This window comes from Fundulus heteroclitus, chromosome 1 (assembly GCF_011125445.2).
Source record: "Fundulus heteroclitus isolate FHET01 chromosome 1, MU-UCD_Fhet_4.1, whole genome shotgun sequence".
Classification (NCBI taxonomy): Eukaryota; Metazoa; Chordata; class Actinopteri; order Cyprinodontiformes; family Fundulidae; genus Fundulus; species Fundulus heteroclitus.
Window position 1 is genome coordinate 18,528,078 of NC_046361.1, and position 26,228 is coordinate 18,554,305.

General features: G+C 39.9%; 3 protein-coding genes across 3 annotated transcripts; all 3 read right to left on the reverse strand.

Moving 5' to 3' along the window:
- Positions 1–1,363: 1,363 nt before the first annotated feature.
- LOC110369021 (glutamic acid-rich protein) lies at positions 1,364–6,010 on the reverse strand. The gene is made up of 7 exons (XM_021320531.2): positions 5,651–6,010; positions 5,361–5,400; positions 3,683–5,278; positions 3,519–3,585; positions 3,354–3,423; positions 1,846–2,073; positions 1,364–1,766 (listed from the first exon to the last, which is right to left on the reverse strand). Exons 2-7 carry the CDS (start codon positions 5,398–5,400, stop codon positions 1,656–1,658), a joined length of 2,112 nt encoding a protein of 703 aa, XP_021176206.2. The 5' UTR covers positions 5,651–6,010; the 3' UTR covers positions 1,364–1,655.
- An 875-nt stretch (positions 6,011–6,885) lies between these two features.
- Positions 6,886–11,636, reverse strand: dnase1l1l (deoxyribonuclease I-like 1-like). Its single transcript, XM_012870599.3, has 8 exons — positions 11,350–11,636; positions 11,158–11,246; positions 10,985–11,071; positions 10,757–10,878; positions 8,800–8,912; positions 8,475–8,632; positions 7,146–7,242; positions 6,886–7,068 (listed from the first exon to the last, which is right to left on the reverse strand). Exons 1-8 carry the CDS (start codon positions 11,545–11,547, stop codon positions 6,988–6,990), a joined length of 945 nt encoding a protein of 314 aa, XP_012726053.3. The 5' UTR covers positions 11,548–11,636; the 3' UTR covers positions 6,886–6,987.
- A 4,534-nt stretch (positions 11,637–16,170) lies between these two features.
- LOC105931762 (TRAF3-interacting JNK-activating modulator) lies at positions 16,171–26,183 on the reverse strand. The gene is made up of 15 exons (XM_021320534.2): positions 26,005–26,183; positions 23,556–23,677; positions 22,361–22,814; positions 22,170–22,275; positions 21,972–22,077; positions 21,850–21,877; positions 21,519–21,548; positions 21,285–21,380; positions 20,596–20,667; positions 20,285–20,425; positions 20,024–20,161; positions 19,792–19,927; positions 19,558–19,703; positions 16,890–17,006; positions 16,171–16,698 (listed from the first exon to the last, which is right to left on the reverse strand). Exons 3-15 carry the CDS (start codon positions 22,778–22,780, stop codon positions 16,498–16,500), a joined length of 1,737 nt encoding a protein of 578 aa, XP_021176209.2. The 5' UTR covers positions 22,781–22,814; positions 23,556–23,677; positions 26,005–26,183; the 3' UTR covers positions 16,171–16,497.
- Positions 26,184–26,228: the final 45 nt, after the last annotated feature.

Genomic DNA, 26,228 nt, shown 5'->3' on the forward strand with positions numbered 1-26,228 from the left:
AAGTAAAGCCAGTGGTGTCATTGGGCGCAGGTTTGCACGTCGACATCACCGCCATATTGTAAGTGGCAGAAAGTAGTGAACGTCTATGATTGATCCCTGTATATATGTTTTAAGTATTCAGATAGAAGGATATAGATGGAGTTTATACATACTCGTGAAAAAATATATAGAGATTAATTGATAGAGATTGGCAGCCAGATTGGCTTTTGATAGATGTTTTGATCGATGTGCATAATATATATATATATATATATATATATATATATATATATATATATATATATATATATATATATATATATATATATATATATATATATGAGAGAGAAAAATATATGTATATGTTTATGTGTTATAATTATAAAAATAAATTGGTTAAATATAAACCTTGTGGTCTTCATTATTTTATAAAACTGTGTGAACCTTTTAAGATCTGGTATACACAGATTAGGAAAAGACTTTAGGAAAAGGAAAAGGAAAAGACGAGGTGTCTACGTTTATGATGTCTATGGTCACGATGGTGACTGAACACGTATTACAGAAAGTATGGCCATAAATACAGTATTATCTACATTATCTTTTGCACGCCAAAATGTGACAAACAAAAAAACCTGTACACATTGTTTATTATCTGTTGTTTATTATGTGTACTCTTAGCCGGAGTGTCCTGAAAGAAAGTGCACCACGGTAACAGGCGGTGACAATAAGGAATCTTTATTCAAGATTAAATTTGGCCTCCCAAAAACAACAATTTACAGTTGAGCCTAAAACGATTTATACTCCTGGCAGATTTAGTTTTAAAATTACTTTGATTCAACCTAGAAGCTTGTTTCTGATGAGAAATGAGACAGCATTTCTCAAAAGTTAATACATGACACAGCTTAAAGGAGCATCGGTTTTTATTTACATCTTATTTTATTCATTAAGTGACAACTTTAACATCATCCATCCTCTCGATAATCAGTAGGGAAATCTTTTTTTTTCTTTCCCTTTGCAACAGATTGCTTCTTGCGTGTTACTTCTGGTAGTCTGAGCTCCAAGTCTTTCAGGTTGGAAGGCCTCTTTGCCATCACCCTAATCTGTAAACCTGAATCTGATGTGAGTAAATTGATGTAAGTGGAAATCCTTCCTTCATTACCAAGCTGTGTTTTTATTGTCAATGTACCTATGTTACTGAAAGAAATACTCCACTGAATGATATATTTCAACTCAAAAAAACACATATTACAGAAAGTCTGTACACTTTCAAGAACATTGATATTTTAATGTTAATGTTCTTGATATGTTTGTATATCTATTTAGTAAAGGCAACTCTTAAATTTAGTTAGCACAAACATTTAATTCACAAAAAGATCACAAAATTCATTAAAAGACCTTTCATTATTTATTTACAAAACTGTCTGGGTAAAAGCTTACACTGAGTTGTTTTATTGTTCAATCTAGTGACCAATTGTATCTCTTTAAGCATGTTTTTAGATGTTTTACATTTGTTGTGTATTTTCAAAGAAAAGGTCCCCATCACCTTCTCAAACAGTAATAAGTAAGAATGCAGATATGTACAGAGCTTGTTTTTTTTACCTCCAACCTTTATGAAACAGGTTTTCTCTTATTAGGACAATAAAAGTAAAGCATCATAACCAAAATGAGCTGCACGTCTACAAAAAGAAGAGCTGTCTGAGCCACTCGTGTTGGTCTGTAGTCAGGCAGAACATCAGGACTCCCGTCACCGCACCCAACGTGGCGATCAGCTTCAGAGTGCTGAGAGTCTGCAAGGACAGGACAGGGACTTAGAATATAACCTTGAAAGGAGGCAAGTTTGGTAAAAACCTGTGAGTGCATACACACCTTGTGTGTCTTGGTGCAGCTTTCTGTGTTAATGATGTCTGCCGGGCTCTGATGCTGCTGGACGACTGGAGGATCACACACCGCTTTTACATTCAGCTCTTCTTCAGGCTCTTCTTCAGGCTCTTCTTCAGGCTCTTCTTCAAGCTCTTCTTCAAGCACTTCTTCAGGCTCTTCTTCAGGTTCTTCTTCAGGTTTTTCTTCAGGTTCTTCTTCAGGCTCCTTTGGTTCCTAGGTACAGACCAGTCTCTCTAGTCATACATGTACTTCATGCATTTTGTCATGTTTAAAAACCACCAGCTAAGTATGTGGCCCTGAGAAGCATAATTGTGAAGTGGAAGAAAAGCGATACGAGGTTTTAAAAAAGTTTGACAGTCCTGCAAATTTCAACTGAATTTAAACCGTTTGACTGGGCCACTGCAGCACCTGCACATATTTTGATGTAAACCTTCAGCTCAGGCCCTCTGCGCCGGCATTTAGCCTTTTGCTGCCTCTGACTGGATCCAGGATGCTTTTGTATTAAGCTCCATCAATCCTCCCATCGACCTCGACCAGTTTCCCGGCCCCGGCTGAACACTGCAAAAAGAGAACTAAAAATGAGTAACATTTTCTTGAAATGAATGTGTTTGCCCGTGATTTGAGCAGGTAAATAAGATTATTTGCCAATGGAATGAGTATTTTTACCCCTAAAATAAGATAATTAGATATATTGCACTTGAAATAAGATGATGGAGATGAATTGTTCCTATTTTAAGTGCAAAAATCTTATTCCATTGGCAAATAGTCCTATTTACCTGCTCAAATCAAGGATAAATACACTCATTTCAAGAAAAACATTCTTATTTTTAGGTCTATTTTTGCAGTGAACACAAGCATTCTCTCAGCATGATGCCCCCCAACATCATGTTTGACTGTGGGGAGGGTCTGTTCAGGGAGATGTTTTATTCCACAGACAGCGTTACGTTTAGGTCAAAAAGTTTATTTTTCGACACACCTTTATTTCCCTCCCCAAACAGCTGTATTTATTCTGAGGTTAAATTACATTCAGGTGTTCTGTAAGGGCAGTCGGTTGCACTCGATTCCATTTTGGGGGCAGTAGCATAAAAAAAAGGGTGAACAGAAAGGCACGTCACACATTTCAGGCATTTAAAAAAAAAAAAGAGGTTTGAAAAACCCATGTATCATGTTCCTTCCACCTCACAAGGATCCACTGCTTTGCATCGGTGCATCACAGGAGCGGCACAGCTCCAGTGTCCTGCAAGGCGTGCCTTCGTTCCAGCATAGCTGGTTCAAATGGCTGAACTAGCTCCTCAGCAAGTCGCCAAGCTCCATGCAGAGGCCCGATAATAGACCGTTCATAGGATTCAGGTGTGCTGAACCAGGGTAAGATCTAGAAGATGCAGGACGCCCGCCATCCAGGACTGACTTTCACGTAAAACCAAAGATTTTACGAGGTGTGGTATGATTTATGCTTCTGCGGTGTGCCGTGTGTGAATTAAAAGGCTGCTTACGTTAGGTTGCTCTGCAGAGCTCGGGTCCTCCTCCCTGTCCGAGGAGCTGCTCAGGGAGTCTCTGTCACTGCTGAGAGACAAAAGTCAAGCAGATGCTGGTTCTGTTCTACCTGTCAGGCTGCGCTTTGCAGGTGATTTGAACCCCTGGCCGTGAATTTGACCTACCTGTCAGTGTCGTAATAGTTAACCTGGGATAGAGGGTCCACACAAAACTGAACTTTTATCTGCCTCTCTGAAAAACAGACACATTCGCAGACGGATGAGTCGTGTATCACGCCGGGGGAAAAGACTGAGGATCTCGGCTGTGCGTCTGAGTCCTGAACACTCACCTTCTCGTCCGTTCTCGTCGTCGCTGTTGTTGTCGTAAAACCTCTGGAACGCTTCGATCCTCTGCTTCATCTGTTCAAAGTTCCTCCTCTCTTCGTATTCATCCTCCTCCTCCTCCTCCTCCTCTTCCTCCTCCTCCTCCTCCTGCTGCCCTTCCACAGGGAAGTTGTCGGGTTCATGGGTAAAGAAGAAGCAGTCGTCGATGGATCCTTGGGTGCTTGGACTTGCTGTTTTTGTCTCTTCTCTCTGCACCATGGAGTAGCTATTAACGCCTTCCTCTGGACACTGATTTATGTCCGAAGGAGGCGAATCAGTCCCATCCGTGTCCTCTGCACTTAGGAGGTTTTCTCTCAGAAAGTTGCTGGTTTCTAACACATCTGACCCTGAGCTGAAGAAGTCATATTTGCCGTGTTTGGTGTTGTGGCCGTTGGAGACGCTGCCGTCCTCCAGTTCTGTGTCTTCGTCAAGATATTGGGTTCTTGACTTATCCGAAAAGACATCACTGGATCTTCTCAGTGGCTCTTCGTCGTCGCTGGAGCTGTAGGAGTCGCTCTCACTTGTCTTCCCTTCATCATCAAAGCGTGCCGCACTCAACAAATGCTCCAGTTTCCTCTCATCCTCTTCTCCCCCGGCCTCATCCGGTCTTGTCATCTTACCGGCATTCATCTCCGTTGTGAACAAGAAATCTTCCTCCTTTCCAGAACCGGCCTCCTCGGACCCGTGGCCTTCAGTCCCGGCTCTTTCCAGGCATTCTCCTTCCCTGGGATGAGGCGAGGCGTGCTGTGCCTCGACAGGATTTCTGCCGTATTCGCCTGGGGAAAAGTCCGAGGGATAATCGGCAAAGCTCTCACCGGCCTCCTGGTGCTCCTCGCCTGTGAAGTCGGTCATTTTCTCTTTATAAGCCTCACCGTCCACTTCAGAGATGAGATCCTGCAGATTCTGGAAAGAAATGGAGGGGAACTCCAAACAGGAGTCTGCTGGATCAATGGTGTCGGGATTTCCTGCCTCCTCTGAGAGAACGTTCTCTTCTTCAGTGTTCCTGCCTTCATACTCGGATTCAGAGGAGTCTTCCTCTCCTTCTTCTTCATCCTCACTCTCGACACTTTCCACTATCTTCTCATTTCCAGTGGCCTCCTCTTCACCACTGTCCACCTCTGCTTGTATAACTTGAATTTCATCCTCCAGTACCTCCGAGTCTTCATCATCAAGGATGCCACCCTCCTTTCTGGACTCAAGGACATCACCACTGCTGCTTATCACTATCAGCGCCTCGCCTTCCTCTTCATCTCTTTCAGCCTCCTCCTCTTCATCTTCTTCTTCATTAGAGCTTGTGGAGTCATCCTCTGGGGTTCTGCTCCTAAAACCGTCCCCTGTAAAATCCTCTTCATCACTACTGTCTTCGTCAGTATTCTCATCTGTGATCAGTGCGTCTGCACTGGGCCCCTCCGACAAAGCTGCACCTTCTGCAGACGCTTCCTGAAGCTGGTCCTCGTCTGCCTCCGTCATCAGGCTTTCTGTCTGCTCTTCCTCTCTCTTCTCATCGAAATACAAATTCTCAAAGTCCAAATCTCCCGTGGAAAACGACGGAACCGAACTCTCTGCAATAAGAGAAGTATGTGAGAAATGTCCCGCAACCTTCAAAAAATAAATAAATAAAGTCCTAAAGATTAAGTTTCTTACCTGAAAACGCATCAGTGAGAAGATCAGCAAAGCCCTCCATCTTAACAAACAGAAATCAGAATGTCAAAGCAGGACTTTTACGAAAACTAATTTTAAATCTGTAGCGAGAGACGGTCTCTCGTCTAAAAAAAAAAAAAACAACAGAAAAACAAAGACAGCTCAAAAGCAACTCCTCTGCTTTGGCTGCAAGCGGCTTCCTGTCGAACAGATCGACCATAAATTTGCACACAACCACAGAAATGTTTGCTGGAAAATAGTAACAAGAGTTTTGCACCTAGAAATCAACTTACCTTCAAAAGATGAAGACAGAAAGAAATCTTTCTCCTTTTTTTTGGGCTTCTGTGATAAAGTAAAACCTTAAAAGCCGATGTTTTGTGTTTGCCTGTTGCTGTACAAGCGCACCTTCATGAGCTCATGAAATGATGTCAGCTTTGATGTGGGTTTGGTTTCAGAAGCACAAGACAGACTCCAGCACGAAACAAAAAAAAAATGCAGATCTGCTTCGTGCAGGAAGGCTGTTCGCTGGGGCCGCTCTGATGAGGAGTGAGACCAAAAAGCACCGAATCCTTCAGTATCGGTATCACTTTGTTACTGTCCCAGTAGGGAAATTCTCCTGGTGAAAAACCTGAAAAAACTAAATCAGTCTGCAACACTGGAAAAAAAGAAGAGAAAACTCCAGGAGGAAAAAAAAATCAGTAAAACTATCAATTAAAAATGAGCAGACTAAGATGACTGAGCATTTAAGCATTATTGTTTTTCCCAATCCAGTCCCATACCAATACTTGGGCTGATAATATCGGCTGATACCCGATATTACTGTCGAGTGAATCAACCGTATACCTTGCCATGTTTGTGGTGCTGAATTTACCAACCTTATCACCGCCCCTCGCAATTTTTGCCTAGCAGATATTTCACGCTGTAGTCGGACTTGTTGGCATTTCAAGTTTTAAATGTTTCCAATTAGCGGATTTGGCTCAGTCCGGTTCTTGCTCCATGTTGCTCTGAGTTTGCTCATCGCTAGCTGCTGTATGTGATGACCTAACCGGCATTGCAAACATAGAGTCGAAGTGACGAGATCGCTGTAACTGTATTGCTGTGTATAATATTGATAAAATAAGAAATGACTGGATTGGAATGCTGGATCGGCGTCATTCATCCGATATCCGGTCCAGCTAATTAATCAGTGTCGGATCCATTATCCGATCCGGGTGTCGGACTGGCACCCCTCCAATTAAAACCCAAACATATTTTGAATTTATCTGAATACTTGATTCAGTTATTATAAATTTTTCCCTCTGTTGGTCCATTAGGCTGTCTGGATCTTCTTCCAGACGAGAGGAGCTCAAATGTTTTATGAATATAAATATAAATATAAAAGGAGTCGAGAATTTTCAGTATTTTCAGTATTTACGACTCTTTAAAAAGTTTCCTGTTAGATTAGGTAATCTAGTGCCATTAAGTTTCCCGGAGATTTTACTATGAAGAACAGATATTTTTGTAGAAAATAGTCATCAACTCACAGTAGTTTCTGTTCATTGTTTTGCTTTAATCTAAAAAATAAATAAAACAGAGCAGAAATTACAGTTTTAACCTAAAAGATTCATTGGTAAAGCTCCTCTGCGGTGATCTACAGCTCGTTCCGGAGGAGGTAGCGGTGAGTGGGCTTCAGATCAACTTCCACAGGAAAGTGGTCACTCACTTGAAGAGCCTGGAGTGACAAAGTAACATGAACATCATCATCGCACATGCAGGGCATAACTCAAAGCCGGTTCCCGTCATGTTTACCTCTTGCTCTGTGAGATGGAAATTCTCCTTAAAGTTAAATGCTTGAGCTGAACCAGGAACCACTCCGGAAATAATCTCCCGTCCGTGCACAATGATCCTGTGTGGAAAACAAAACAAAACGTTAAAGCATCACGTGTGCCCGTACTGTAGAGAGGCAGACCTTTAAAACACGAAAAGTTCAAGTATATGCTCACATTACCCACTCTGACCAAGGCTGTTGCAGAAGGCCATCCTCATGACAAAAATCTTACAATCTAACTAAAATCTTAACCAATAGATTATTTTTGGCCTTCCTTGATTGTGTAATGTACCACTTTTTAATGTTTTTTTTTTTTTTTTTTTTGTGTGACTTGTGCCTAACTGCATCAAATTAAAGCGACTTGGGACTGACTGAACATTTGGTTGCAGCGCTTTTAGCTGCCCTAGCATTTGTTTTTCCAGGTTCCTGTATTTTTTAAAGTTCCTACAAGATTTGTTTTTGTTTTGCCTTCCTGCTCCTGAAGCAGAGACAGTGCTGAGCCTTTCCTGCAGGACCTTTTATTTGCTGTTCCCTCCCCAGGTCTGAATTCCCAAGAGAAGAACGACCGAACTTCCTCTCCGGAGAGAGGACCAGATATTCTGGTTCTCCTTTTCACTGTGTTAAAACCACAGGATATTCAGAACGGCAGGTCCAGGGACCCAGCCGTGTTACTTCAGATAAAAAGTGAGCCGTTTCATTGTCACTTTCTGCACTTAAGCCTTGTGCAGCTTAAAGGCCTTCCTCCTTTAAACTCTCCTTTTTCTTTCTTCTAAACATTTCCTTAAACTATAGTCCTGGACTCAAAATGTCAAATTATATGCATAAACCTTTGCATAGAGCTCCACGATATTAGGAAAGGAAATAATTACAAAATAGTTACTCATATTAGCAACCCACCTCACTTCAATACATTTTGTGAGCTTAGGCATTTTTTTGGCTGACATCTCTATCAGGTTTGTGCATCAAGGGGGATGGAGCTGACCGGAAGTATAATTTGAGTTTAGCGCATCGATGCACGTCTCTTTAAATCTGATAATCTACCAAATACTGCCTCCAAGCAGTCTTTTGTGATTACGAGATTGCACACATTGCAATTACTTTGATGAGCTAATTGCTGTCCGTTCTCTTTGAGTAGTAAAGTTTTTTTGAGTTGTACAGTATGGTATTTGAGATTACTGGTTACTGATAAAACTGATGTTAATCCTTTTTATCTTATCTTATGCATTTTTTGATGCATGCCTATAATTAGGGAGGCATTTCAAGTGCTACAAAAAAAAAAAAAAGAATCATGCGTGGGATTCAGGGCGGACCTGTCGTAGGCGCACCGCGTCTTCTCTCTGACCGTCGTGTCTTGCTCGTCTCCAATTAGCCAATGAAATTTGGGGTCGTTCCTCAGGCGCACGGATTTCCACCCTTTAATGGTGACGTAGCTGCAGCCGGCATTGAGGTCCCCCAAGATGATCACATTCTGGTGGGAAGTCATAAGGAAACAAAAAAGAGCAAAAATGAAATTACTCATGAGCTGTGTGCACAGAGAAGAGAAGCCTACTTGGATCAAGGTGCTGATAAAAAACAACAAAAAACAGAACAGATTTAATCAATGATGTTGATAATAATCGGTGGGCTTTAACCTACGTCAGTTTTCCACCTGTTGCGAACCCGTTTGACGACGCTGTGCAGCTCATCAATCTCCTTCATGGCTGTTTTGGGACACGTGTGTTGCCCAATCAAGACAAAGTCCTTCACCACTGGAAAAATAAACAAATTTAATGAATGAATTATCTCAGATCTGTTATGTTTTTTTTTTTTGTTTTTTTTTAAATCATGTTTATATCATCAAACACCACGTATTGGCAAATACAAGTCATTCCCTTTAAAACATTGCTTAAATCTGTCGACACAAATTACAGTTTTCTGTCTGAATAAATTGCTCGATTTTACCCTTCCATACGATTGTCATTTTGGCTTAGAAACTCCTTCACCCCCATTTTCTTAAAATTTACCAAAGATAACATATATCTTTATACTGCAGATGTACATAATAAGCCTATGAGTCTCTTAAACTAGCACTTCTTCCCTACAGGCATGGAGCATTCAATGCATTTTATTGGGATTTTATGTGGTAGACCAACACAAACTAAAAAGAGAAAAAAAAGTGTGATATTTTTCTACTCTGAATAAACGGACAGACTGGATGTTTCTTTTTTTATGTGAGATGATGCTGATGCATTAAGTGATGAATTTGTGTCTATTTTCCACACATCCTTTCCAGCAGTGCCAAAAAAGTGGAGAGCAGAGTGGATGTCTGGAAGCACTCGTACCTCCACTCTTGGGGTTTCAGGTTTTTTATTCCAGAACTTGTTTCCATGACCTGATCAGATTGTTTCTGGTCCTGTTTTGGCTCTGAAAAAGCCTAAATTTACTCAAACTCTCTGGCAGAGCATCCCACAGTATGTTATAGTAGTCAATGAGTTGGATACGGGATACGTTTTGTACAGTCGATTTTTTTTTTTTTTTTTTTTGTAATTATGTTTCATTTGATCAAATACCTTTTTACTATCAGACAAAGATAACCTTGGTAAATACAAATTGCTGTTCACAAGTGATGATTACATTTATTAAGGGATAAAAAGCTATCCTAATCACATTAGCTCTGTGTGAAAATGTAGCTGCCCTCTTGTTGAATTATGACTGAACTGTTTCCTCTCAGTTTCACCAGCCACCACAGGCCAGATCATTGGCTGACCTGTACAACCAAGAAAACACTCTGAATCTGCCGGACAACGTGAAGCAGCTGTCAGACGTGGCGGTCTGCGGCTGCTTTGCTGCTTTGGGACCTGGACGACTTGCAGTAAGTGATGGAGGCAGAAAATCCTGAATGGCTGTTGTCTAATGGGTAATGAGCAGGATAACTCCAGCAAGTCCGTCTCTGATTGGCTCAAAATTAAACAAGAAGCAAAATGAAGGATTTGGAAAGCCTGGTAAATCTGACCTTAAACACGTCTTTCATGTCCAGATGTAGAATATTTACAATATTATGCCTTAATGGTGATTTTTGTAAATACCGCAATAATGATCTTGTTTTTCAAAATAATTCCATGATTTTCAGCATGTTGCCTATTAAATCTAATTCAACTAATGTTGCTTTGGCATCCAAAGTGTGAGCTCCAGACTCTTTGAATAAAATGACTGCTGTCTAACCAGTTCTCTGATATTTATGTATTGAGAACACTAACATTGTGCTGGTGATATACTAACCCTACGTTGTGCAGTTCTGTGGCTTATTTTAAATAATTCTGCATAGAAGTGTGGATCAAAATTCCTGTGCGATTCTCAGTTGTTGGGTGGCTCAATCACTTATTTAATTTTTTTACATAGAGTTACAAGTTGTTTTGGAAAGCATTTGGAAAACTGCTTTTGTGTCATCTAAGGTTATCTTTGTCTGATATTAAACCCAATTGTCTGAAACATTTAAGCACGACAAACAAAAACAACAACAAAAAAAGAAGCAATCTGTGTAGGGTAAATACTTTTTCATGACTCTGTACATCAGAGGTTTAAATATATCTTAAATATATCTTTAAAAGCTTACATGTGGTGGGGGAGTGAACACGGATGACAAAAGGCTCTCTGGAGAAAACGTCTGTCTCAGTGGTTCCCTCTCCCTCCAGTTTAGGATGTTGGAAGTGCTCCCTGACCTTTAGCATATTATTCCTGCAGACGATCACAGAAGAGAGACCTGTGAGCACATCTCCAGCGTGAGAAGCAGTTCTGGTTCGAATCAAATCTGAATTTTGACTGATTTTAAGTTATAGGTCACCTGTAAATGTAGACATATTGCTCTTTGTAGCTCTTCCTCCCAAGTCTTTCACTTTCCACATAGGAATAGGAGTTGGATTTGTCAAATCTGATGGCAACAACACCAGGAGATAAATGCGACGGCTTTCTCACTACAGATTCATCCTCCAGCAGGAAAACAAAAAAACTCTGTACCTGTTGAGATCCTTCACCAAAGCTGGTATTGCTTCTCCTTTAGAGTCTCGGACTTCCTGAATGAGGCACAAGTCGCACCGAGAGAGAATCTTGAAGAGAAGAATTAGAAGAAGAGCAAAGATAGATCCATCAGACACCAAGGTTTTCCTCCCATGTTGGTGCAGAAGTTGTTGTGGACTCGCACCAGAGTACCTTTAGTAGGACACCCATGACCCTCTTGTTGTTTGCCTTTGATTCACCAAAACTCTGAACATTGAAAGCGCAGATTTTCAGCGAAGACGTGACTCCGAACGCACACAGCCCGGCGACAAGCAGCAGCCAGGCAGTCCTCATCCTGCAGACGTGCGAGACGATCACCGGCAGACTGACCTCCGGCTGGAAAAGACCCATCTCTTCACTGAGCGACGGCGTATTTGGGGAACATGCAGGTAAATTGTGCCTGTGAGAGACGGGGTGGGCTGCGGATGTGCTGCCTCAGTGGATTTTGAGAATGGAGCTTCATCTGGAACGGCTAAAACAACCAGAACACAATGGACAACGGGACAGGAGCTCTGAGAGGGTTTTGTCCCTGAAGTTTTGAGCGTTCTCAGACAATAGATGCTGCTGGACGCCACATCTCTCAGCTTCAGGAACAACTGCATGGAATAAGCCATTTATTCTATTATTCTATATATCCCCTAAACCTACTTATATCACTGACAGTGCAGACTAAAATATATATATCATGGATAAATCTTCAAAAAGCATAACAGACAAGTTTTGTTTAAAAAAAAAAAAAAAGAAATTCAGCTTTAATATAGAACTTTTACTTTACTGTAGCTTTTATAACACCACAATAATTGACACTTTTTTGTGAATTTATCTGTCTATCTATCTATCTATCTATCTATCTATCTATCTATCTATCTATCTATCTATCTATCTATCTATCTATCTATCTATCTATCTATCTATTATATATATATATATATATATATATATATATATATATATATATATATATATATATATATATATATATATATATATATATATATAACCACAAATAAACAGGATGGTAATAAAGTTTAATTTCATACTTTAATAACGATGATACTGGTACAATAACAGAAGAACAATTGGTAAATAGACCTAAACTCAACAAAAAAAAAACAAACACAAAAAATAACTATTTCACGGTGTACAAAACAGAAACAAAATCCAGAAGCAGCCGTTTAAAGAGTGTGGCTTTGTTCAGCTGTTTTGTGTTTTCAGTTCCAGTAAGAGCCAGCTCTCCATCACTCTTATCTCAGAGACACAACAGCATCCTGCAGTCCTCCTGAATGGACCGTTTGGACTTTCTGTCACGTCAGACTTTAAGGGCTGGTTTCTCGGGGGCTTTAGACTGATCTCAAGAAATCTGAATACATTAGAAAATATTTTACCATAAATGTCAGTGGAGAAAACAGAGTGGTCATAAATGGTTAAAGTCACTGCCGTTGAAGCTGTCTGTGTCGTCTTTATGCTCCTGTTAGATGACGGGAGGAAATTATGGACCATGATGAGGAGTTTGGTCGTAGCAGTCTGTAGTGAGTGGGAAATGTTAGAGTGAACAGTGCATTAACAATGAATAATCATATGAATTATGTTTACAACACATTTGTACATGATATTAAAGTACAATTCTCTAGGAGTATTTACACATAGGGTTAATTTATAAAGTTGCCTGTTTACTGTCTTCACATACAAAGGTATTCCCACCCCTTTAGCTTTTTTACATTTTGTTACTTTACAACCACAAACCTTCTTGTATTTGAATTAGGATTAATTATGATAGACCAACACAAACAGTTGAATGGTTGCGAAGTGGAAGGAAAATTATTAAATAAGGGTTTTACATTTTCTCAAGTATAAACATCTGAAAATGTGTTTGTATTCAATCTTCTGAGTCAATATTGCATAGAACCACTGTGCAACCAAGGAATGAGCAGAGGTTTCCAAACAACAAAATATTAATAATAATAATAATAATAACTCAAATTACCATAAAATGCTTTACCTGCTCCACAAAATATAAGAATGCAATACTTTAGACAAACAAATAAATCAGATTTTCTGTGGGAAATGGGTGTGCAAATCGTTGAAGATCAAAAATTAAAAAGGGTTTTGCACGTTTCCCTTGTTAAAAGATGGTCTTCCAGTTTGCAAATTATTTTGGGTTCAATTTTAAAAAAAAATCTTAAAGATTTTTGTCTAAAAACTGCGATAAGAACAGGATTTGGGTCAGTTTTTTGTTGAAAATGCTTGTTGAATTTAGCCTATTTTCATAATTCTGAATGAGAGGCATATTTTGGTGAAGCAAAGTTGGCGGATGTGGTCCCATTTTAAATGAAATTAAAAAGGATGTAAAACGTGTGGTTAGTTAAAGACGACTACATTGTGTTGTGCCTAATTTGAATTTGTAATAAATTTGCCCTAATTAAAAATAAAGTCTCCATCTGCATCAACCAACTGTGCTGGTGGGGCCAAATCATTCCTGAATTGTAGCTGGAAGCCACGCAAAATCAGTCCAGGATCTAAAAACGTCCCCCGGGCCGCACTTTGGACTCCTCTGCTGTAGAAAGTCTGTTAAGAACAATTTTCAAGCCACAGGTTGATGCCACCGATTCCCAATTGCATCAGGCTATTCTAACACATACGTAGGTTTTCATTTAAACCACTCAGCTGCAGCTGTGGACGTATGTTTTGAGCCGTGCTTCTGCTGGGACGGTAACCTCCACCCCAGTATCAAGTCTTTGGCAGCCTTTAACAGATTTGTCATCCATTTAGCTCCTCCCATCAACACAGGCCGGTTTCCCAGTTCCCAGTGAAGAATACCATCCCCACAGCATGGTGCTGCCACCACCATGTTCCATGTTGGGAATGATATGTTCAGGGTGATTTGCTACAGTTATTCCCATCATAGGTATTTACATGTCTAGCAGAAAGTTAAATTCTGGATGCGACTAACGGAGCACTTGATTCACATGTTCCAGCAGTGTGTCGGTGCTTCTGTGCTTTTTTGTGTCTCTGCTCTGTCTTCTCAAACCCCCAATCAGTCATGGCTGATGGCCGTTCACGCTGAGCCTGGTTCTGCTGGAGGTTTTTTCTCTCCACTGTCGTAACATGCATGCTCGGTGTGAAGGATTGCCTCTAAGACAAATTAATGAAATGTAATTTATATAGCGCCGTTTTACAACGTAAACAGTGTCCCATATTTGGGTTGTGGTAAACTACTAACAGGATATCTAACCACTTTTTTTCAACGGCGTCACTCCTCCTTCTTAAGGGCCACTTAGTGAACTCATTAATATTTATCCATTATTATATTATTATTTAACACATCTCTGCAGATTCTTTAGATGGTTTTGCCGGCTTCTTCCCTGATTAATCCTCTCTTTATGTGGCATGTACAGCAAGTTTAGGTGGACGACTATTCTCAGATGAAGGATCACGCAGAGCTCCATGAGATGTCCACAGCTGTTGATATTGTTTAAATATGATATTTATATACTTTAACCTGTGGGCTCTGAGGTGCTCATCATGGTTCACAAATGTTCTCCAACAAACCTCTGAGGCCTCCGATAGCTGTATCTAAACTGTGGTTAAATCACACACAGGTGGAACCTAATTATTAAATGTTTCACCTCCAAATATAGATTTGGTTGCAGTAGAGATAAATTAAAGTGGCACCAGAATAGAAGAGGCTGACTCCACACGCAGATCACACTTTTCAGAGTGTCAGTTGTAAGAAAAGTAACAAATCCTGCCTCCTTTTGGCTCGCCTTCCCGATTTATGTTTTAGTTTGTTTCCCATAAAATCTCAAAATACATAGAGGTTTGTTGTTGTAACCTGACTTAACGTGAAAACTGTCCAAGAGCTGTAAAGACGTTTGCAAGGCACTGCATATAATGAATTTATTGATGTGTCTTTGTTTGGATATTAATATTTCTGCTAATGAGATTAATTCAGATTGATCTGACCTGCAGGGAGGCAGTCGTTGCATTGTTAGGGATTTTGATTTCACCGTCTGTAACTGTGATTGATTTAGCTGGGTCCGATTATATAGATACTCAGAACCACTTCCCCGACTGGAGCAGCTGCAGAGTTTTAAAACTGGAACGTCTTCGCCTGATAAAAGTCTGTGACCAAAACATGACTCCACACATTTTGCAAGTTTAACATCGAGGGAGAGTTTTGTTTTTCTGGGATTATCCCGGTTAAGGTAAAACATAGGTTTTCCCACACAGAACAGATCCTGAAAAATCCTAAAATAATGCATTCATACCCATGGCAGATTTAGATTTCAAATTATTTTCATTAATCCAAGACATTTGTTTCTGACAGGAAGTTTACATGGATAGGAAAACAGTTCAAAACGAGCAACAATTAAAAGCAACTTTTCTTTATATTTTTATTGAAAAGTGGCACATCAACATTATTTATAGCCTTCTAAATAGTCAATGGGAAAATCTTTAATAAAATATCAGAGCAGTCCACCCTTGTTATATCTGCAGACCAGCTTGTTGCATATTTCCACAGGTATTTTCAGGATTTATGGTGTTGAACTCAGTCTTTTAGGCCATCACCCTAATCTTTAACTCCCCCCACACATTCAAGTCAGGACTCTGGCTGTGCATCTAAAAAAATGTTAACATATCATAAATGTGCTGTGAATCTGCCAGGAGTATGAATAATTTTGGGCGCGGCTACATATCATGAACAGTGATCCAGTAATGATGTATTTCTATTTCATCCACCTTTTACAACTTCAGTTGGCTGATTCCTCTTAATCTTTAATGACCCTTTAAGCAAAACATTCAACATTTTTCTCAGAATAACCCACAAAACCAAAGCAAATTAGCAAAAACTGATTTATTGATTTTTCTTTTAAATTAATAGATCCATGAGTTTATTTATTTATTTATTTTTTAGCTTTAAAGAAAAGCAAGGCAACAGGGACAGCCGTTCTTCACGTTGTTAATGACAAATGATTTAAATTAATGTGTTTTATTTTTTTGAGGCTTCTGGCAACACAGTCCCTTTACAGTACAAAAGATGCTCCCTGTTCTGGCTCTAATCTCGTGTAGACTCACAGTTTCTTTAAACGCCTTGCTTGTGAGCTGTAAACAGCTTTAGATCAATTTTAAACGCACACAGTATGGCACATCCTCCACATTTTCAACACACAACACAAACTCTTGAGTTCCAAGTCTGAAAAAACTACCACGTGAACCACGAAACATTCATACTAAAAGTTTTTAAGCTAAAACAAAATCTACAACAGTAGAAAACGGCAACAATCTTAAAACACTATATCACTACATTGGTCTAAAACAGCCGGAGTGTTGAGGAGAGGCCATCGTCATGAGATAGTCTTCTATCCTTGTCTCCATGTCTGCGCACAGGACTTCCACTTGCTCCCTGAAAGGTGGATGCCACGACCACAACATGGCAACCCCCGCCACAGCGAGGAGCAGGAGGAGGAAGAGACAAACCCTCCACCAGGAAGCACACAGCGTCTAAATAGAGAGGCAAATATGAAAACTCGTTAAAATTGGTTGCAGCTCTGAAGGAACTATGGCTTTATTTCTAAAAGAGCATAAAGAAACACTCTTTCTCTCTCTCACACACACACACACACACACACACACACACACACACACACACACACACACACACACACACACACACACACACACACAATACTAACTGGTCTCCTGGGGCGGTGGCTGAGCTGCCGGAGTTCGTCTCTGCACTGCGACAGCCTGGCCTGGCTGGACTGACACTCCTGCTCCATAGCGTGCAGCTCCATCTGCAGCTCCTCACACTGCACACACACACACACACACACACACACACACACACACACACACACACACACACACACAAACACACACACACACACACACACACACACACGCCGTATGGAAGAAGAACGTGCAGACCAAATTTAGCCACAGCCCACCAGAACCATAATTATACTTCAGGAGGACGTTTAAAGTCAAATCTGCCTAATGTGCTTTAACTGTATTTATAAAACATTTTTACTGAAATTGAAACTTGAGAAAATGATTGTCTTGAGAAATTTTAGTGGAGCAAACATCCATCGTATCAGCATTTGCATAGAAATGTCCAAATAAAGTAACTTTCTTTTCTGCTGTGCAATGTGGAAGTTGATTTCTCTAAAATGTGGTTGGGAATGGGCTCCAGGGCTAAAAAAAAACGCTAACATGCAGCTGAACATGAATCCTATATCTGGTCTGTTTTTTCTTCTTCTCTGACAAAATTTGTGCTGCAGCCTAAACCTCAAAACACCAGCAACAATGCTGGTTAAGTTGGAGCTTAAACACATTACCGCTCTGCTAGATAACGCCAGTCTTAGTCACCAATAGATGGCGCTATGGTTGAGGTCAAGACGTTTTGGGGTTATAATCGCCAAACTGCTATACATGTTGTCAAAAGCCTTATTTGTATGAAATCCTTGAATGGTTTTACACACGATAAGATAGGCCACAACCTTTCTGCCAAATTCTTCTTTTGGCTAAATCAAAAAAAAAAAAAAAAAAGCCAAAACATTCTAAAAAAAAAAAACAAAAAACTAGAAAGCTACGCGAAAACGTTTCACAGCTAGCTAGCTAAAAAAGTTAACTTGACAAATCTCTGCAATAGCCACAGCTATCTTTACTGAATTCGTATTTAAAACTACAAACATGACCTGGGAGCATGATGTAGAGAATTTTATTTACAACTCACTTTCACGGCCATCTAACAAATTAGCTAGTTGGGCAAATTTCAAAACTAAGCGCAAACAAACAAACAAACAAACAAACCAACACAATATTATTCCCAGTTAACTAAAAGGTTAGTTGGTCAAATCTGAGACATTATAGCAGATATTTTAACAGAATCAATTTTACAAACGGGAGACAAGCTAATGACAAACATCCTGCACAAGGGAGAACAATGATGTGGCAAAAAAGCTGTATATATTTTACATTAGCTTAAGGTAGTGCCTGACAAACAAAATGTCACCCTATTTTTTTAGGCCTATAAATTGGGATATCTTATAAAGAGATTAACCTAAAGAAAGAAAAGATGAAAAAGTTTTGGAATCTCAAAAGTAAGAAAGCACAAAGTCTCAGTGCTAGCTATCTAAAATGCTAATTGGGGTAATCTTAGGTATAGTAAAAGGATATCAGAAGACATTATTATCCTAAACCAAAAACAAGATCATAAAAAAGTTGGCCCAATTTAGCAAACATGCAACACTGGGGAAAACCAGAGAGCATGGAGAGGTTAATTTGAAATAAAATGATATTTTACGTATTAAACTTTGAACATACGTGCATTCATGTTCATTTGCTATTGTAACATCTTCAATAAGGTAATGAACCTGCAAATAAAAATCAGACCTTTAAAACAATACATTTAACTCTAATGTTTTTAGGATATATTCTTTGCATGGACCTAAACATTAGATAAACTGCAGCTTGGGGTCTGTGTTAAAGTCTATTCTTCTTCTCTTTCTTCTCTCTGGAACACTGCCATGACATTAGGCACACTTCTTTAACACCTCTTGCTCATGAAAACCTTTATGTATTATTTAAATCTGTACTTCGATTTGTGTACAAAACAATATTACATACCGATGCTAGGCATCAGACTTGGTCGCCTAAAAAAATACTTTGAGAATTTTATGACAATTTCTGTATTCTAAGTGAAACTTTTGGGAACGTTTTGACATTGCAGCTACAATAGATTATCAAAAGTCTGCTCCTCAGTGAAGAGCATCAACTTGAAAATGGACAGATTACTTAAGCATGTAAATAAAAGGGTCTTTTATAGAGATTGCTTCAGGTTAAACGCTAAGAGCGATAACAGCATTAATTTATCAAAATAATGCAAAACGTGCTATTTCTAAACAGGTAACCTCTAATACTAAACATTTCTCAATAAATTTCTTTTGAACTACCTTCATCATAATCACTTTAATGTGTAATCTCAATCAGCAAATGTACGAACTTTAGGAAGGTAGAGTTTTTTTTGGTGTTGTTGTTTTTTGTTTAATGATCGATTAAATCTAGCTGACAGAGATTCGTGGATGAAGGAGCGCTGGGAGGAATGTGAAACGTCAGATTGTTAAAGACTTGGACCCCCTTCATGTAGTTCTCCTTTACTGTTACAGTCTGATGAGACAGCTTGTATGAAACATTATTCATCCATGTTTGCATGTCTAAATGTAAATCAAAATTGATATTAAGGAACACTTTTTTCGACCCCCTGAAACTGTTTTTCAAAGTAAATAGCCGTAATATTTCGTGTTCACGGCTTCCAAAGCAGGTGAACTTTAGTTTGCTGTGAGCTTGTCCTAAGGTTACCTGTTTCTCTTTAAGCTGAAGTTTCTCCTGACTGAGCCGAAGCTGCTCCTCTATCTCAGAGTCCGTCCTGGCGGTCAGTTCTGGTTCCTGGCGGTCCGACGTGAGACGCTCCTGAATAAAGAAGTTCTGGCTCTCGTCGCCGCCATCTGTGGGACGGAGAGGATTTCAAACGTCAGAGACTCGTTGAAACGGCTGAACTAATTCAGCTGAGCAGACGTGAATCGAATGCTTTACCTCTGAGGTTCTGGATTTCTTCTCTTAAATTCTGGTTATCCTCCTCCAGCAGGCAGATGTTGTACTGAAGCTCCTGCTTTTCCTGTCTCAGCGATGCCACCTCCCCCCTCAGCTGCCCCTCTCTGGCTCTGGACAGCTGCACAAAGACGCACGATCAGGTTTTACGCATTCGTTTATTTTCGCAGTCACTTATATATAAATGTCTAACCTAATGTGCTGCATTGCACCATACCTGGACTTCACTGTGCAGCTGCTGCAGCTGGTCGTTGCTGAGGTGCTGGTTCTCCCTCAGCTGTCCAGAGCTCAGCACCAGCTCCTTGTAAAGGCTCTGCCACTTCAGCGCCTCTGCTTGGGCTGTAATAAGTGCTTCCTGCGGTAAAGATGTAAAGAAACCCGCTGCAGAACTGATGCACCGATAACCCAGCGAACAGATCAATGAAACCCTAATGAGACACTGGAGGAAAGCAGAAGACAATTCTTATGTGAATTTCACCTGCAGTGTCTCAGCCTGGCAGAGCGCGTCAGCTTTCTCCTGTGTGGCCTTCTGCAGAGCAACCAAGGCCTTCTCCTCGTACGTTCCCCTCTGCTTCTCCATCTGTATCATCAGTTTCTTCACTCCATCTTTGGGAAACTTCTGCAGGGACGCAACAGCAGCTAGTCAGACTCTGGGATTATCGTAACATGAGATTAAAAACAGCAAACTCAGCCAGTGAAATCTGACCAGAGTTGAACAGGGAAGATGCAAAAATGCATCTTCCCCATCTGCTTGGTTGGTTTCTGCTACATATCTGTCTGCTGCTTTACCTGCAGGCAGACTTGCAGCTGCGCCTCCAGAACCTTGATCTTGTTTCTCAGCAGGTCTTCACTGCAGCGAGACTGTGTGGGTTAGAGAGGAAATGAGAGACTGTCACGCTTTTTAACCTGCAGATGTACAATTAATGGTTCGTGTCAAAGAGGCTGTGCATCAAGTGCGCACACAGCAAAAGATAACAGATGCATGCATTCAAAGCTACGACAAAATATATAACATACCTCCACTAGAAACGATTTTTAAAATAAGTGAAACTAACTACTTAACTGACTTCAATTGTACTAATTGATTAAAACCGCACTAAAGTTGCTCAAACCAGTTGAGAAAAGGGTTTTGTATTTCCCCTCCCATGTATTGCCATCAGAGCAGCCAGGAGAAAGCTACAGAAGATGCTGTGCACCTATAATAGTGGCTGTGAGCTACACCCTTCCTGTGTCAGCGCGACACGCTTGCACTCGTCCTGTAGATAAAAAAAAAAAAACGGAAGCAGGAAGCTTGAAACCACAAGCTGCACAGGCCTTCCTGACAAATCAGCCGCCAAACGCTGCTGCCGGGTACACGGCTGTGACACATTTCAAACATAAAACCGACCCAGGAAGAAGAACGGCCAAAAACAAGACGATCTTATGGGATAATATAACCGAAAAAAACTGCATCCCGTAATGTAGATGAAGCATCTTACCGTCCATAACACATCTGACGAGTTCACAAGGTTGGTGGAGATCTCTGTCAGGACTGCCAGCTTCTTCTTCACGGTCTCCTCTCTCCACAGGGCTTCCTGAAAAGAAACAAAAAAAAAAACGCAAACAGAAGAGTGATGAAACGCAGACTGAGCACATTCGTTTAGCCGATTGGTTTACACAGATCGGCTTTGAATGAATAGAGCAATAACGCCGCAGGACGTGGTTTCATTTACCTGCAAGTAGTCTGACAATCTCTGAACATCCTGTTGTGACAGAGATGAGACATATTTAAGTCCAACTTGTATATAAAACCGTCACGAAAAACAAGCTTTGCTTTACATTTGAAAGGGTGGGAGGAAATTCTGGGGAAGTGACATGTTTCCAGGCACAAACGTTCACCTTTAAACGCCCAAAGTGATCCCATTCATGCACCATGCATGACCAAACATAGCAAACTTCTTTAAACTTGCACCAAACGTGACCAAACGTGACCAAACATGCCCAGAACCTTGAGCAAACCTGGCCCAACATACACAAAGCATGAACAAATGTTTTGAAACATACCGACTCTTTGATTGTGACAAACCCAGACCTGTGTGAAGGCAAACGTCTCATTAGTAAACACACGACATGCTCCCTCTTACAGTAAAGCTTCTGTTTTTACGTCATATTTTAATCAAACTCACTCTGTTTGCACACTGATTTCCTGAAGACTCTTTCTTTCCGTCTGCGCAGGTGATTTCTGGTGAATCGTTGCGGTCTGAGTCAATGTTTTGCTGCTCGTGTTCTGAGCTGGAAGAAAGAGGAAACCCAAGTAGTTTATGAGGCAGATCGGACGTAGTTTGCTGGGGAAAATGGTGGAAAAACGCTCCGGTTTTATTTACTTTTTATCCAGCGCTGGCTGGATTCTGTTGTGGAGGTAGATTTATGTTTCCTTTCCTGACCTTTGTCCTGTTTCTTCACTGTTGTCGGTTCTGACCAAAGTAAAGCCTGTGGAGAGACGATGGATAGGAATGGGATACATGGTCAGATTTAACTTAAAGGTGGACAGGTAATCGACATTTATAACATTTACCCAATTGTTGGTGCTTGGATGATCACTTCTTCTGCTGTCTGGCGTTACAATCATCTCTTGATGTCCATCAGCAGAGGAGAACGTCTGCGTTGTTGTGAGCAGTTTCCCGCATTTACTCCTTGACTTATACAGTCTGTGTAGCTGCGACTCTGAAAGATCATCCAGATCCGTGGAGCAGATGATGCACCTGGAGCTGCGGGGCTCCGGGCTCACCGACCTCCTCCTCAGAAACTCCGACTGCCTCTTTTCCTTCAGCTGCCTCTTGATCTGTCTGGTGTTGAGCTCTCTGGGGGGGCTTCGGCACGAAGTCACGTTGTTGCGTCCTCGCAAATACTCCCGCTGCTCCGCTCGGTAGTCGACTTTCCTGTCGAACTCTCTCTCTTGGAAGTGTCGTGTGCCACTGAGGTCCAGGAGGTCCATGGCAGCTCCTCGCACTCTTGCGCAGCCCCCAAAGCTGGAAGAAAAAGGACGTGATGATAGAGGGAAGGCAGAACATTTTACAGTTTTCACATCCGAGAAAAGGCGCCGTGAGGCCAGATGTCACTGTGAAACTGAAGTCGTAAACTCCAAACATTTTTATTGTTATTCGCAGGAAAGCTGCTGATCGAACCTCCAAGCTGTTGTGACCCGTCTGGCAACGTTTAAAGTGAAAGCCAAGATGCGGTTCTGAACAACTTCACTGCAAAAACGCAACTAAAAATAGGCAAAATTTTCTTAAAATGAGTGTATCTGTCCTTGATTTGAGCAGGTAAATAAGACTATCTGCCAATGGAATAAGATTTTTGCACTTAAAATAGGAACAAATCATCTCCATCAACTTATTATAAGTGCAGGATGTCTAATTATCTTATTTTAGGGGTCAAAATACTTGTTCCATTGGCAGATAATATCATTTACCTGCTCAAATCAAGGAGAAAAACCCAAATTTGAAGAACATTTTACTTATTTTTAGGTCGGTTTTTGCAGTGTTGGGTGCATTTTCTCCGTGAAGCGCACGGGACGCCCCGAGTCGAGAGACAATTCCCCAAAAAGTACCTCTCGGAGCGTTTCTTTGAAATCTACTTCCACAGTTGTCAACAAGAGACTCCTGCAGGCCCGGTCAACCCGTTGATCAGAGCCGTGCAGGTGCGAGATAATTTAAAGAACAGAAACACACCAGGGAACTACAGCAGGGAAGCGTGCCGATCAGACTCACCTTTTTAGGCCATCTCATTCATTGAGGAAACTTCTTCCAGGCAGGCCGAGAAGTCGTCCATTTTCTGCCTCTCGTCTACGACAGCGCCCGGGTTCTTGTCTGCGCTTCACATGTAGCTGTTTCTGTTGAGCACAATTTTACAGGAAGTGAAGGGAACCACAGCGTCATATGTTCCTCTATCTCAGCAGCCACTCGCACCACACTGATGCCACACACAGGTGGGCCCCAAGATTACAGACAGACCCAGACAGGCCAGAACCCCCCCTCCAGTGCAGGCCGGCCAACTGGGATAAAACCCACCGTCTGAGCAGAGAGCAGCGCTGCGTGTGTAGACTCTTTTTATTTATTTAAAGCTGCTCCTCTATTGAAGTATGCTTGTTGATCTTGTTTAACCTGCTTTAAGGCGATGATGACATTGTACAGTCATTGCTCCATTTGTGGCAATTACAGACTGACAGTCCGACTTCATTTCTCACTTGTTGAGCAAATAAGCAAACACGTTCATTTCTAACGTCAGCACTAACTTTTGTAGAAACTTTATATAAAATTTTTTCCCCTCGACAGAAGTCTGTATCTTTAGACAGAATAGCTTTTAATAAAAAAAAAATAAAATTGTTTATTTAGAATTTAATATTTTTAAAGCCACTGGACAAGGACAGGTCAAGCTTTGTAAGCAGACACAAGTGCATAATTACTCAAATATCTGATATATATGTATATATCATACATATATATTAAATAAAATTTCAAAGTATAACATTTTAATACAAGTAAGAATAATATTTCTTACTAACTGTAGTATAAAATGTAATAAATCAAGTAGGACTGGACGATAATGTATATAATAATATATATTGATCGTTAGATGTATATCGATGATAGAAGAAAAATTCAGTAGAATAACTTTTGCATTCTAGTATTAATATTTTAGTCATTATATCCTCCCAGCCAATCACAAACGCAGACCCAGGAACGCTCCCTCACCAAGCTCCGCCCCCTTAAAAAAGGGTTCAGAAGCACGTGTTCTTTTTTCTTTTTCTTTTTTTTTGAAAACTTGCAGCTTTGGTAAGAAGTTGGTTGAATAAAGGGTTGAGTTTGAATTCAGTGTTTGTGTGTTCTGTATCTAAAAATAGGTCATTAAGCAACAGCATAAAATGGCCAGGGCTGCACTTAAAATATACGTTCTAAACTTGTTGAAACTTAGTGATATCGATCAAAAGTATTTATATTTTTTCTATATGCTTTTTCTCTATATTTTCCAGCCCTAATATCAAGAATTATTTATTGACTAACATATTGATATAGATATATCTATCTCCATCAAGTCTCTCTCTCCCTCTATCTATCTATCTATCTATCTATCTATCTATCTATCTATCTATCTATATATATATATATATATATATATATATATATATATATATATATATATATATATATATATATATATATATATATATATATATATATACATATATATATATATATATATATATATATATATATGTATATATATATATGTATTGATATAAATCTAAGCCAATGATAAGATATATAAAGCAAATAATGAAAACGAAGTTCAGGTATTTAAGATATATCAGTACAGCTTAGTTTGGGTGAATAGGGGGATCTCTTTAATGAATATTGTTTTTATCTTTACTATATATTTATTGAACTTTCATTCCTTTTAATCATTTGTAAGATTTAACACTACTATTTGGATTTTAGATTTTTTAATGTGTTGCTCTGGAGGTCATCATCATTAAAACAACTGCAATTATTCAGTCCTTCCAACCAATCACCTATGTTAAACTGCACAGATTTGTATATTTCCCCCTTTTTCTTTTCCATGCTGTTTTAGCTGGTTATTTGTTTAGAAGTTTTGCTTGTTGGTTCTACCTCTTACCTTGTTGCTTCCTGTTCTTATGCAATACACTTTGTGTTGCACTTGTTATGAATGATTCAGATTTTTCCACCAAATTGTTAATTTTAATAGCTGTATGGTTGGGGCTGTGTATTTCTGTCTTTTAAAATGTGTAATGTTAATTCTGAGTTCATATCACAGGAGTAATGACATTCCATCGTTACTTGTACATGCCGATTAAATTTACACTGACTGGAGGAAATGTTTGAGTTTGCCTGTGTCAGATGGACGGTTTTGATTTCTCATATAGATCATGTTTACATTCCCAAATGGAAGTCGTACGGTGATTTCCAACATTATTTCGCTTTTGTGGTGGATGGCGTGCATAGTCCCTGAAAATAATAAACAAAAAAACATCTTAATAAAGACATTTTCAATGTTCAAGCCAATGTTTTTTTATTACTACTGTAAATAATTTGATTAATAAACAAAAACATGACATATTCTGCAGGGTTTCACCAGAATTTATTGAAATCCATCAACATTTTATAAGTTTGCTAGTTTTTGATGGTCAGTGGCTCTTACCTTACTCGTGTTTCTTGTCTACTTACTCTTCCTCCTTGATGTTTTGTTTTAAAACTCCTTGATAGGTTGTCGATGTATTTCCCCCACTACTGCCGTTTAAATACTCATTAAACCACAATATTTCTTCAAATTTGTAAATGTTCTTTTTCCTAATAAAAGTCTTGAAGCCGTAGATTTGCGTACAGCGCCATATGGTGGTCTTAAGGTTTAGCACGTAAAAAAAA